Source organism: Camarhynchus parvulus, chromosome 1 (assembly GCF_901933205.1).
Source record: "Camarhynchus parvulus chromosome 1, STF_HiC, whole genome shotgun sequence".
Classification (NCBI taxonomy): domain Eukaryota; kingdom Metazoa; phylum Chordata; class Aves; order Passeriformes; family Thraupidae; genus Camarhynchus; species Camarhynchus parvulus.
In genome coordinates, this window is record NC_044571.1 from 30,708,854 (window position 1) to 30,721,484 (window position 12,631).

Consider the following 12,631-nt stretch of genomic DNA (forward strand, 5'->3'; position numbering starts at 1 on the left):
ACTGTTAGGAACATGAACAGTGCAAAATGGATAAGTCATGGAGCAACTCAGTGCAAACATACTACTGTTCTGAAAACCAACAATACTTCTATAGCCATCATCCACCTGCTTCTTTATTGATCCAGACATCCCAGAGTCAGTCTTGCTACAGTTTCTCATCTATGATGAAAGTAAGGGGAGGGTTTTACAAAGGTGTTGGAGGGGCTAGGATGGCTGGTGCTATCTTGGCAGTCCCCTGGTATCCTTTAGCTGTCATGAATGGCTCGGAGGATCAGAGGAACAAAGGTCCTGTTCCTTGCTGTTAGCTGGGATCCTTTGGACATGCTTACTCCACTGTGAATACTGATGCTTACTTAAGCCAGACTGTGCAGTATGACATCAACCACATACATCTAAAGAAAGTTAGTACCTTACTATTTAGAAAATCAATACACTTTCATAGTATCAAGACTGTTTGGTACAATATTTAATGAATGAGATTTTCCTGATTAGCTGGGGGCCGGAGGCCTAACAGGAGAGAGGCAAAGCCAAAAATACCCTCTGCTGTCCAGCTGCAGCCCAAAAAGCAGCTGGATGTGGGCATCTCCCCATTGGATTGACAGGCTTTCCGCTTCTCAGAGCAGTTTGTTTACAGCTGTGTCTAAAATAAACGTTGCCGAACTTATTTTTTTTCCTCCCGCTCCTGTTATTCCTGCGGAGCAAGTTGGATTCCTCTCTGACTCACGCATGATTAACTAACTTCCAGCTGCATTATCTTTATTGTTGCTGCCGATGCACAAGCCAGCGCTCAGCACGACTCGTGGATCCCAAGCTGTGCTGGCGAGGCTGCCACTTGGAGAAAAAGATTTTTTTTCTAACAGTTGTGGTGTTTGGGAAATGCCTTTTTTTTTTTTTATTTGTGTATTTATTTATTTAAGAGACAGCAAGTACCTGCTTCTCGGGGATCAGAGAAATAAACAACCGATAACGCTCCCCGACATACACGGTGCGGTGCTGCCGGCGGAGAGGCCGCGTCCGGCGGCGGGGGAGCACCGAGGGGATCCCGGGGCACGGCGGGACGGCAGGCGATGGGACAGGAGGGCCCGGCAGCCCGGCGAGGAAGCGGTTAATGCAGAGCACCAGGAAACGGGAAGGAAGAGGCTGAGCTCGGCAGGAGCCGCTCGGCGGAAGCCCCCCCGGCCCCGCTCCCGCTGCTGGAGCCGCCGCCGCCGGACCGGGCGCACGTGCGGGCGCGGCGGCGCAGGGGCACGTGCGGGACGGGCACGTGCGGCACCGGCACCTGGCAGCGGCGGCGGGCGGCCGGGCACCGAGGGGAGGGGCCGAGGGAGGGAAGGGGAGCTCCCGCCGCGCCACCGCTGCCCCCGGGGAGGGCGGGCGGTCTGCCGGCCTCGGGTGGTTTTACCCAACCACTCGCCCCTTACATAAGCAGGGAGCCGGTCCGCCCCCCCGTCCCCCATCCCCGCCGCCGTTCCCCGTTCCCCCTTCCCCCTCCCGGGAGCCGCCCCCCTGCTGCAGAGATGTGACACGCCCCCTCTCCATCCCTCCCTCCCTCCCTTCCGTCGCCGTCCCCTCCCAGGAAGAAGCCGGAGTCGGCAGCGCCGCGGGCCCAGCATGGAGTAGGGCGGCCCGGGGCCGGCGGCGCCGCGCGGGCATGGAGCTGGGCCCGGGGCCCTGCGCGCTGCCGCCCGCCGCCGGGGCCGGGGCGAGGGCGGCGGCGGCGGGGGGACCCTGCGCCGAGATGCTGCAGGTGGCGGAGGAGGCCTTCCGCGGCGGCAACTTCGAGCTGGCGGCCGAGATCTACGGCTCCGAGCTGGCGGGGCTGCCGCAGCCCGAGCGGGGCCTGTGCCTCCGCCGCGCCGACGCGCTGGCCAGGGCCGGCCGCATGGCCGAGGCGCTGGACGCCTACGGCGCGGCGGCGCGGCTGGCGCGGCTGCGGCCCGAGGAGCTGCGGGAGCTGGCGGAGAGCGTCGCCCTCAGCATCCGCGACAAGGAGCTGCGCCTCCCGCCCTGGGGGAGCGGCGCGGCCGGCGGCGGCGGGGCGGAGGGCGAGAGTCTCTGCGACCCGGCGTGCTGCCGCCCGCCCGAGCTGTTCGCCTGCCCGCTGTGCCGGCGGCTGCTGTGCGAGCCGGTGACCCTGCACTGCGGGCACACCCACTGCCGCCGCTGCGCCGAGCCCGGCGACTGTGGCCGCTGCCACCGCCCGCGCCGCCCCGCCGAGCCGACCCCTGCCGCCGCCGCGCTGCCGCCGGCCGCCGGCCGCCCGCGGGTCAACGTGGTGCTGGGCAACCTGCTGCACAAGTGGTTCGGCGCCGAGAGCCGGGCGCGGCGGCTCCGCGCCGAGGGCGACGCGCTGCGGGAGCGCCAGGAGCTACCGGCCGCCCTGGAGAAGTACAACCAGGCCCTGGAGATGGGTGAGTGGCGCCGGCAGGAGGAGGAGGGGGCGCGGCGGGGGCAGCGCTGGCCGCCGCCACCGGGCTGGCCCCCGCAGCCGGGCGGGGAGGGGGCTTGCGGTGAACGGTGGGAGAGGCCGCCTGCGGGAGGCTGCGAGCGGGAATCCTGCCAGCGGGTCTCCTCACGCCCGCCCCCCGCGCCAGTGAATGGCTATTTTTGTTCCACTGGTATTTTTGTCCTTGCTCTGAAGGTGCTTGGCGTTTAGCTCTTCGCTGCCGATGACTCATTATGCAGTATTTCTAGAAAACCCCCTTTCCTATTTATGGGGAAGCCATCATTCAGCGTAGGATACGCAGTAGTGGTCGTGTTGAGCCGCGCCGCGGCTTCCTGGAAGAAATGAGTGTGTGGATCAGATTCATTCAGCTACGTGCAGCTGCACCGTCAGCGAGAGAAATGCTTTGAAAACACCTGATGGGGTATCAGTAGGTGTAAAGGCTCAGAAAATTTCCTTTGTCTTGCACTGTGCAAAATACTCAAGGTTATCTAGCCTTGAAAGATGGTCTGTCTTAGCCTTGGAGAGATGGTCCACTCGTGTTTTGAGCGTAGCTCTTTGTTGACGCGCAGGATTTCTGTGTGCAGGGTGTTCTCTGAAGAGCTTGGCTTTAAATAATAATGCCTGCCTTCCTCCTCTGCCAAACCGATGGCAGCTTTAGTTTATCCAAACTAGCTTGTTTTCAGGTTCTGCGCCGAGTAGTAGGTGGATCCTGCTCGCTCGGTTGTAGCCCTGTAGTAGTGGATGTGTGCGTGCGCCCGGCTGTTTGCCCTGCGAGCGGTGGGGGTGGTACAGCACCGGCGGTGGCTGAGAGGCGTGCGGCGGTCCCGGCACATCCCCCGGGATCTGCCGCTCCTCCGCTCTCAGCGAGATGGATGTCCGGTTTAATCGAGGAGGAAGGGGGAAGAAATCCTCCGTCGTTTTAACACTGACGAAATCCTGCGGGTAAATGTCTTTGAAAGGCAAGCGTAGGGAAAATTGTGCCGCTCCTCCGTCAATGAGCTCCTTCCCTGCATTGACTAAAAATCGTGTTCCTTGATCCTAGCTCTTACATGCAGGGATAAATGGCTCTGATTATTATTATTTTTTTAAATTTCTTTTGCTGTGGAGAGAAACAATTTCACCATTATTCCAGTCCTTGACTCACTTTCAGTTTTTTGCCACGGCTTAATGATAGGCATTGGAGACAGAAGAGTTTGGGATGGGATAGCATACTATCTACTCACAGCTGATGCTGGCTGTGGAAACCATTACTTCTGCTGTTTCTTCCACTTTCCCAGCTAGATGTGACAAGTTTTCAGTCCTATCTGAAAACTATCCTATAAAACTATGTATCTATCCCTATAAAACTATTACATGCTTTAGCTGAAGTAATCCCTATTAAAGTAGGGCAGGATGGAGCCCAAGAAGGAAGGTGAAGCAGAGGGAGAGGAGAGGCTTAATGTAGGTCACTGGTGGATATGGTGAGTTTTCAGTAGGGAAGCATCCTAATATTTTGGGTTCAGGGTCCTACTACTGGGGAAAATAGCATCTCATCAATGAAATTAATGTTTGAAGAGTTTTTTAGAGAACTGTTTCTCACTGTTGTCTCTGCTTCTTGCTGTGTCTGCATGGGGGTGAAAGGAGAGGGAAGACTGTGGTGTGCTGCTGGTGTTCTCACACAGCATGTGTCTGTGTTCTTCCTCTCCCTGGAGTACAATCTCCAGCCATGGCTGTTGTGCATCAGGATCTCAAGATAACTCCTTTGCAGTGATTTCCCAAGCAGCCTGGGAATCCATTCAGAAAGTCCTCACTCTGTCAGTGAACTTGAATTTTTTCTTTTTAATAAAATTGTAATTGGAAATAATAACAAGTATCTTGCTAGCTTTTGAAATCCAAATGCCACAGGCTTACATATTATAACTTCCCTGTAGTGGATCCAAATTCCTGCTGATGAAGAGCATGAGACCATGCCCCCAGCCCATCATTTTTTTTGATGTTTTGTGCGTGCTGGTGCTGTTCCTCACAAATTGAGCTGCTGTGTATGAGCCTTGTGTTCTTAAATTCTTGCCACATGTTCACTGCTTTTCTGCATGCTGGAGTTGCCTTCTTGTTTTCCAGCCAAGTATCATGGTAAATAAGGAAGAACCCCACAACTCTTTTCCAACTGTACAGTGTTGAAATGTTAGCATGTGAGTGACTTAAAAACACAGGACAGCCCTAGGAGTCACACCAGGTGCCTGAGAGCATTGTCCAAAAGCTTCCTGAACTGTCAGGCTTGTGGCTATGACCGTTTCCTTGGGGAGCCTGTTCCAGTGCCCAGCCACCCTCTAAATGAAAAATCTTTTCCTAAACTCCAACCTAAACCTCCCCAGACTCAGCTTCATGCTGTTTCCTCAGTCCTGTCCCTGGTCACCAGAGAAAAGAGATCAGTACATGGGCCTGCACTTCCCCCTTTGAGGAAGCTGTAAATTGTGATGAGGTGTCTTCTCAGTTTCCTCTACCCCCAGCTGAACACAATCCTGATGTGTGAGAAGATAAGTGCTTTTCACAACCTCCAAATGCTCGTGTATCGCACAAGCTTGTCAAGGGCCTGGCTATTAGAATTTTTTTTAGTGACTGAAGGCTCATGAGCACATTGATTATACAATTGTGATATAAAGTTAGGTAAAATTCCGGGTTTCTTGGCAGTATACATAACTTCAGTCTGATTTTTTTACTGGTGTTTTTTGTGGAATACTTTCCTACTCTATCTGTTACAACTAGCTTTGTGTGATGCAACATTAAAGCAAGTTTTCCTGTCATTTTGCTTGTTCTGATTGTGACCTTCTCCTGATTGACACTTTAGTTCTTGAGGTTCTTCAATTCTTGAATTACATTTCTGGTGCAATCTGGAATGTCTGGTACCTATTTCAGGCCTGGGAAGAGGTCTACATGCCTTTAAGTTGTCAGCTTGTTCCAGTTGAACTAGTTAGTCTTACAAATTCATACTGTTAGTGAGTGTATTCATATTTTATCCTTAACTATCACATTTACAGCAGCAGCGCTGCTCCCATGTTCACTCCTGTAGTCTGCTATGGATTCAGGTGCGGTTGAGTGGGGTTTTTTGTTCTTAAGAAAATCAGCTTTGCTATTTGATCCTTCCAGTCCCCTTGAGATGTGATCTCTGCTGTATTATACAAAGTCACTACCTTTTTTTTCCCCTCTGCTGTAGATATTGTAATAGATCCTCCATTATTGTAAGGTATCTAATTACCACAGCTTCAAAGCAAGCACAAGTCAAGCTGCTTGAAAGAAAGCATTTGTTTCCAGATGGATCACTTTTTGTGCCAAGCTTTATGCTGTTCTGCCATCATAATATCAAATATTGTCCAAATGTTGCTCTCACGGCTGTTACCCCAGCTATCTGAATTTCATTTGTGAGGTGGGCTTCCTCTCTGCCATCCCTTCTCTTCTAACTAGCCTTTTGATTGGACTCCTAGGTTAGTTAAACTGAAATATATGATATATATGTGCAGGATTGCTTTGTTTGTGGGGTTGTCTTCATTTGTTTATTTGGGTTCGGGGCCTCTTTGTGCAGTATGTGCTTTCTGCACCCTTTTTTCTTTGACCTGCTGCTCTCCCGCTGATGGAGATACTCTCTGGAGGGACTGTGCTTGGGAGGAGTACAATCATTTCCTTATATCCAGGCATACAGACTCTTTAAGCCGTGTGCCTGAAGTTCAAGTAAGCTAGATTTCAGTGACAAATAAATTTATTTTGAGGCTGTGCTTTTGGGAGTGTATTCTTGTGTTCTGGTTTTGGTTTTTTGGTGGTTTTTTTTTGTTTTGTTTTGGTTTTTTGTTTGTGTTTTTTTGTTGTTGTTTTTTGTTTTGTTGTTGTTGGTTTTTTTTGAGTTTTTTGTTGTTGTTTTTTGGGTTTTTTAAAATTTATTTATTTATCCAAAGCAGTTCTCAGTTACAGAGGCAACAGGTAGCATTGGGAAGATTGTGAATAGAGCTTTTCCCAAGTACAGCTCGAAAAGAGATGAAGCTCTCGTTTGGGATGAGGGTGCATTCATTAGACAGCATTCATGTTACAGGTCCTGGGTGGTCTCTCAAGCCTGCCCACAGGGCTGTGGCTCTGCTGGGAAGGGCTGTGACCTTGTTGTGCTCATCTGACCCTAATCTCGAATGACCTTCTTGGGGTGTGGAGGGGTGACCCTGCCCTGGCTCCTGTGGTGTGAGGTGTGGGGTTTTTTGCTTGCTGTGTGTTGTACAGTTGGGTCCCAGCCCTGGGGGTGGCACACATCCTATCTGGATGCTGGTGTTCCAGGACACCTTGTTTCTACATGAGATATGTTGGCTTTGGTGTGTAGTTACCCACTGCTGCAGAGTTTATCAGGCCCAAGAAGATAATTGTTTCTGGAGAGCTGTAAGAGCTCAGCAAACACTCAAAGTGGTTGTGTTTACTTCTAGTGTGATGGACTCTTTCTGAGCAGAGGTATGTTTGTCCTGGAGCAGGGGGTGATAGCTAATGCATGCAGCCACTCACATTGCCCAGGATTTTAGTTCCACCCCTGCCAAGGTTTCCAGAATGAGCATATAGGAGATAAAGCTCAGCTGTATCATAGAGTTTTCAAAACACAGTGAAAGATTGAGACCTTAGGAAGAAAATGCTCCTTTGCACATACATCTGTGTGGATCTTTGTTTCAAGTGGATAAAGGATGGTGTAGGAAAGGCCAAGGAGAGGAGGTGAGTTTGTACCAAGCCCAAGTAGTGTTAGAGGTAGCAGTGCTACAGGGCAGGCAAGGGAGATGCTGCTGTGTGCCTGCTGGGGATGCTCTGCTCTCTGGGAGTGCAGAGCTGCTCACTGACCTCTGGCCCACAGGGTGGTGGTTGTGGTGTTGCTAGGAACAAAATGCAGATGCTTTTGTGAGCTTTGGTGGAAAGAGGAGAATCTGCCTCTCTCGTCCAGACCTTGGACAGCCCTCCCCTCTCATCCCAGTGGATGATCATCATAAATTGGTGTGATCCAAAAGAAAGCTTATTGTGGCCACTCAACACTAATTACTTTTGTGGTCAAGCAATTAATGAAAATTTATCTGATGCCTACCAAATTCTCTCTTTGTAAGAATTGAATTAAGGGGGTGGGGCAGGCCAGGAGGCAGGCCAGAAAAAAGACACAAAGGAAACTACAGGCTTTGAGTGTGAGTTGATTCAAGAACAATTGCTGTAGATTTTCCTGCCAGGTAAATGCCAGATTGTGGGGTTGCACTTCTTCCTGGAGAGCATGGCATAGGTAAACTTCAAGCCAAGCATTCTTTGAGTTAGACTGAGTGCTTACAGCCATAAGATGGGTGTTGGCAAGCATTCTACCATGCCCCAGGCATAATTTGCTTGGGCATTTTCCTTCTATGTCTGTGTCTAAGTTGTTTCAGATAAGGGTGGGAAAGTATGATCAGAATTTTTTGGTGGACTGGTGGAACACCCTTCAGGTGCTTTCCTACTGCAGCCCTGACTAGTGATGGATTTCTCTGTTAGTCCTGGGTCAAGGTCAGAAGAAGCAAAGAAGAGTTCCAGTCTGTAAAGGGACTGAGCTGTCTTTAGAGAGAGCTGTGCTTAAGTTTTTGTAGAGATGGTTGATGCCATTGTATGCATTTTATTAATTCTGCCATTTTCTATGGTTGTACCCTTGTTAATGGTGCACTTGCACCAAAGTCTCATTCAAAGAAAAGTACTACAGAGCATCCTTATCACTGGTATGTGCATTATGTATATTAGAATACTTTAATGGTCTCTTCTTTTGTATACCCTTTCTAGAAGGCTGCTATTAAAGATAAGGTCATTTGACTTTTCCTGATATGGTAAAACAGATGTTGGCCAAATCTTCCTTTCTCACAGGGTCTTGGGTACACTTTCCTGTTGGCAGTAGTAAAGAAGTAAGTCTTTGATGTTGTACTAGCCATTTAGCAAAAACAACAAAAAAACCATGGTAGACAGCTGTCATGACTCCTACAACAGCAACTGGTTCAGTCATTTTAATAATTTATCAGAAGAATATTTAATTTTTTACCTCCTAATGTAAGGTAACTTTAAGAGAAGAATGAGAGGTAGTGTTTTTGAAATTACTTGCTACAAAAAATAGTAGTTGCTTGCTGCTTAGAGGACTTGTGCTAAAAAAGGAACTTTCCCATCCCTCTGTAAAATCTTGGAATCTCTCTATAAAGTCTTGGAATCCACTTAAAGTGTGTGTCCAAAACTTCTTCGCTCTCTTCTACATGGACAGAAAAACATGTAAAAGTAGGAGTCAAGGTTACCTGGAGACTGTTGGAGCAATCCTCGAGTTATTTTTAAACTTGAAATGTTTTGCAGAGTTTTGCCCCTCAGTGCCTCCCCTCCTTCTTTCCCCTCCCATGTTACTGTGAATTAGTGCTTGAAAAATAGTAGTAAATACTTCATGTATGTCACCACTGGAAACATGTCAAGTCATTTGGAGGAGAAGCTCATGTTACTCTTGGTTTGTACAGAGCTTATGGTTGAGTGCTCAGGTCCTGTAGTTGGATCTCTGGAAGTTTTTGCCTGCCTGCAGAGGGTCTGCTGGAGGCAGAGGCATTGCTGAGCTGCAGGACCAGAGCCAAAGTGGTCAGGAGGCTTATTCATCGCTGGCAAAGGAGAGAAGGCATCGTGCTGTACAGTAGACAGTCTTGCTGTGGGATTTTGGGGGTTTTGTGTGTTTTTTTAAAAAGTAATTAACATTGCTCATGTAACTTACCCCATCTTAAATGGTAGAGAACTGTATTTCCCCCTCCCCCTTCATGCATGTAACCCAGATGTAATTTCCTATAAATAATTGAACTGCTTCAGCAATCGTCGAGAATGAGCTATACCTACTTAAAGTCTGAAGAATTTTTGAAGTCTCTTCAAACAGCATACTCTTTTTTTTCCTTTGATTAAGTATAACAGAATGTCTCTCGCTTTTGAAAGAAGACACTTATAGAACTGACTTGTGGTTCCTTATGTTAAAATTAGTAGGGTATTGCAGTACTCTTTTCTTTTTTGCAAATGTATTGAGGGACCTGCTCGTTTTGAGGACAGAAGAAGTGAGGTACTAACAGAGAAACAAGAGGGTCCTTTTTTTTTTTAAAGTCAGAAATTCTGAAACAAGCTTTAACTGGAAAAAGAGGTTACAGAGACCAGAAGGGTAACTTCTAGAAATGTAGCTTATGTAGTAGTCATGTCAAAGAAGGCAACTATGCTGTCACTGGTAAAGTAGTTTTATGATAGAATATCTGGCTGTAAACTGATCTTGTTAAATAAACTGTGATTGTGGGAGATCTACTTGACTGGTCCCGCCTTCACTGCAAAGTACAATGGTGTCTTTGAAGTCTCCTTGCAATCACAGGTTCTTTTGCACCTAGCATAGGTCCCTGTTTCTTTGGGAAGATCAGAACTTTTCCTTGGGTGCTTCGAAGTCTGGTGGGGGCTTGACCCCTTGATGGTTTTTGTTTTGGTTTTGAATCTTGCTTGTTATATCATACTTCAGTCAGTAGATATTTTGATTTGGGGCAGTCTCTGTACCTGCTGTTTGAGAGGTTAATTCCATTCTGACTAGGGCTTTGGCAGGGAACCTTTCCCAGCCTTGAACTAAATGCTCGGTGAATTAGTAAGCATTGAAAAATTACTCATATTTGTGTACTTACTGCTTTTATTATACTGGTGGCAAGAGGCCATAGATGACCTTGGGGTACATCATGTGAAGCAGCCCAAATGTCCAAAGGGTAGAGTGGGAACTGAAAATACAGGGAGAGTGTGTTGTTTCATGCTGTAATATCTGCAAACAGTAGCATGCATCTAGCAGAGTGTTGAAAGATTTGGATTTGCATAGGAGGGAGCAATGATCTCATGTATTGTGCTTAGCTCTGTGTTGGAACTTTCTTGAATTTGGGACTTTTGCTGCTGCTACAATTTGTGACATGGATTTGGGAGGAAGGTTAGCATTGGCTTTGGAGTTGTGGACATGGAACCTAAACTGTAAGTTAATGTAATTGGCAATACATCAATTTGTAATAATGTAATGTAACGGGCATGCTTCTTCCTCATGAGGCCAGAGCTATAGCACAAAAACAAGGATGCAGAATGAGCTGCATCATCTGTAGAAGCTCTTCTGGGTAGTACACAACTTCCCTTACAGTGTATCTCCTGAGTAATAATGGGAACAGTGATTAGCTGTGCTTAGCAGTGATGACAGTCCAGCTTTAAATAACATATGGAGCTTCCTAACCGAGGACTTACTGAGCCTGAAATAAGACTGCTGAGAATCTAAAGCATTTTGTTCAGCGCCCTACAAGAGCTGTGTTTTTAAGTATGGACTTTTGAGCAGCGAAATACAGGGGCCTGAGAGAAATTAGTATAATTCTTAAAATTAAATCTTTCTTAAAAATTGGTGGCATAGGCTCCAAGTGGAGAATTGTGGTGCCCTGTGCTCCTCATCCTCACCACTGCCTATTTCAAGGGTACCTAAGGCCATACAGTACTGCCTGCCAGTGTTGGTCCCTTGGTTCCCCAGGGAAAATTCCCTGTTCACAAGTGCCTGTCTCTAAGTGCTGTGGAAGGGTGCGGAGTTGCACAAGTAGACTTATGAAGGAAAAGCCATCTTTTATTGCATTCTCTGTGCACTAAAAGCTCTTGCACATTTCCTGTGGGGTCTTTGGTTATTCCACTTCAGGAAGATGCCAGTGATGTGAATGCAAGGAGGAAAAGCCATGTTATTCAGAAAATATGTATACCTTTTAAAGTCCAGTTGTTAATCCAATTAAGGTGGACTGATGATTGCAAGTAGGTTGTCATGTTCATTGTCCCTCTTAATTAGATTTGGGAAGCTGGTTTCCATCTTTGCTGTGAAATGAAGTTTTATTTTAAAGTCCTAAATGTCTTTACTACTTCTGCTAATTACTTTATCTAAATGGCACCTTTCTCTTTGCCCCCTCTCTCCCTACCAAACAACCCCGTGCATCCATTTTTTGTGTGTGGACTTGTCATGCTTATATGAAGTTGGAGGTGAAAAGCTAATTTGCTATTCAGTTAATTACTAAAACTTGCTAATTTCTCACTGAAATAAAAATACATGTTTCATATTATTTTTCAAACTTATTAAAAGGCTTTCAATACTGAATTGTTCAGAAGTAAATGCATAATGTAGCAAAACAAGCCAAGTTTCTTTCTCTCTCCAGGGCAGAAATTTCTTTAAATATGAGAGAAGTTTCTGCTGAAATACTGTGCAGACTGACTCTTACAAGCAAGACTGAAAGGTTTTTGTGATGACACTTTCAGTTCTGCTCATGCCTTCAGGAAATATGCTTAGTATTGAAATGGGTGTGAAGAAGATGCAATTTTCTAGGAAGAATTATCAGATAAGGAGAGTTAGAGAGTTCTTTAAACTTGTTCTTTCTGTTCTGAGTTCCTGGAAGAAGTCACTGTGTAGTTTATTACAGTAAAGCTTCTATCATCATCTATGGTCAGTTGGGCAAATTCTCATAATTCCTCTAGCTGCCTTCCAGGCACAAGGAGATTTTGGGGAGCCCTGTTCTCCTACCAACCTCCTGAACTCAGCGGAATAGTTTTTTAGAAAACTTGAATTCTTGGGCATATCTAGAGAAGTAATTTTGGGTGATAGCTTCTGCATAAGTAAAAGCATAGTATAACAAACGTGAGGATGAGCACAAACATGGTGTGAGAGGAAGATTAATGATTATGTAGAAATCCAAGCTGACAACCACACTCAGGGTGGGCAATATTTGGTGGTCCAAAGGAGTGTCCAGGAGGCAAAGACCCAAACATTCCTCTGCTCTGGGCCCTGTATGGGCTAGGGTTTTGTCTAGTACAGTGCAATTATGGCTGGGGGGAAGGGAGATGCTTGGGAAGACTTCCAGGACTTGAGTCTTGGAGGAAGTCCCTGTGTTCCAGCTGCCCGGAGCCGCAGATCATGGGAGCCTCAGTACTGCATCCCTGATGCTGACAAGGACATAAATTTTGCTGTGCAGCTGTAGATTCCCAGGAGGAGATGGATTCACAAAATGCCATCTGCTGGTATTGTGGAAACAGTAACATTTTCTACGCTTTTCTTTTTTAATATGTCCTGAAATAATGAGTCATTTTATAAAATAAATCTTCTTTTTCTCTGCTCTTTATCTCCAAAAGAGAGAAAGGGTGCATTATTTTAAAACAAAT

At 47.2% G+C, this 12,631-nt stretch overlaps 1 protein-coding gene across 1 annotated transcript in view; it reads left to right on the forward strand.

Annotated features, from left to right (window-relative positions):
• The first annotated feature begins 1,318 nt into the window (after window positions 1-1,318).
• The window catches only part of LONRF2 (LON peptidase N-terminal domain and ring finger 2), a 34,331-nt gene continuing 23,018 nt past the window's right edge, over window positions 1,319-12,631 (forward strand). The window contains exon 1 of the mRNA XM_030945282.1: window positions 1,319-2,411. Coding sequence (XP_030801142.1) covers window positions 1,652-2,411 — 760 coding nt within the window. The 5' untranslated portion in view covers window positions 1,319-1,651. The remainder of the gene's footprint in view (window positions 2,412-12,631) is intronic.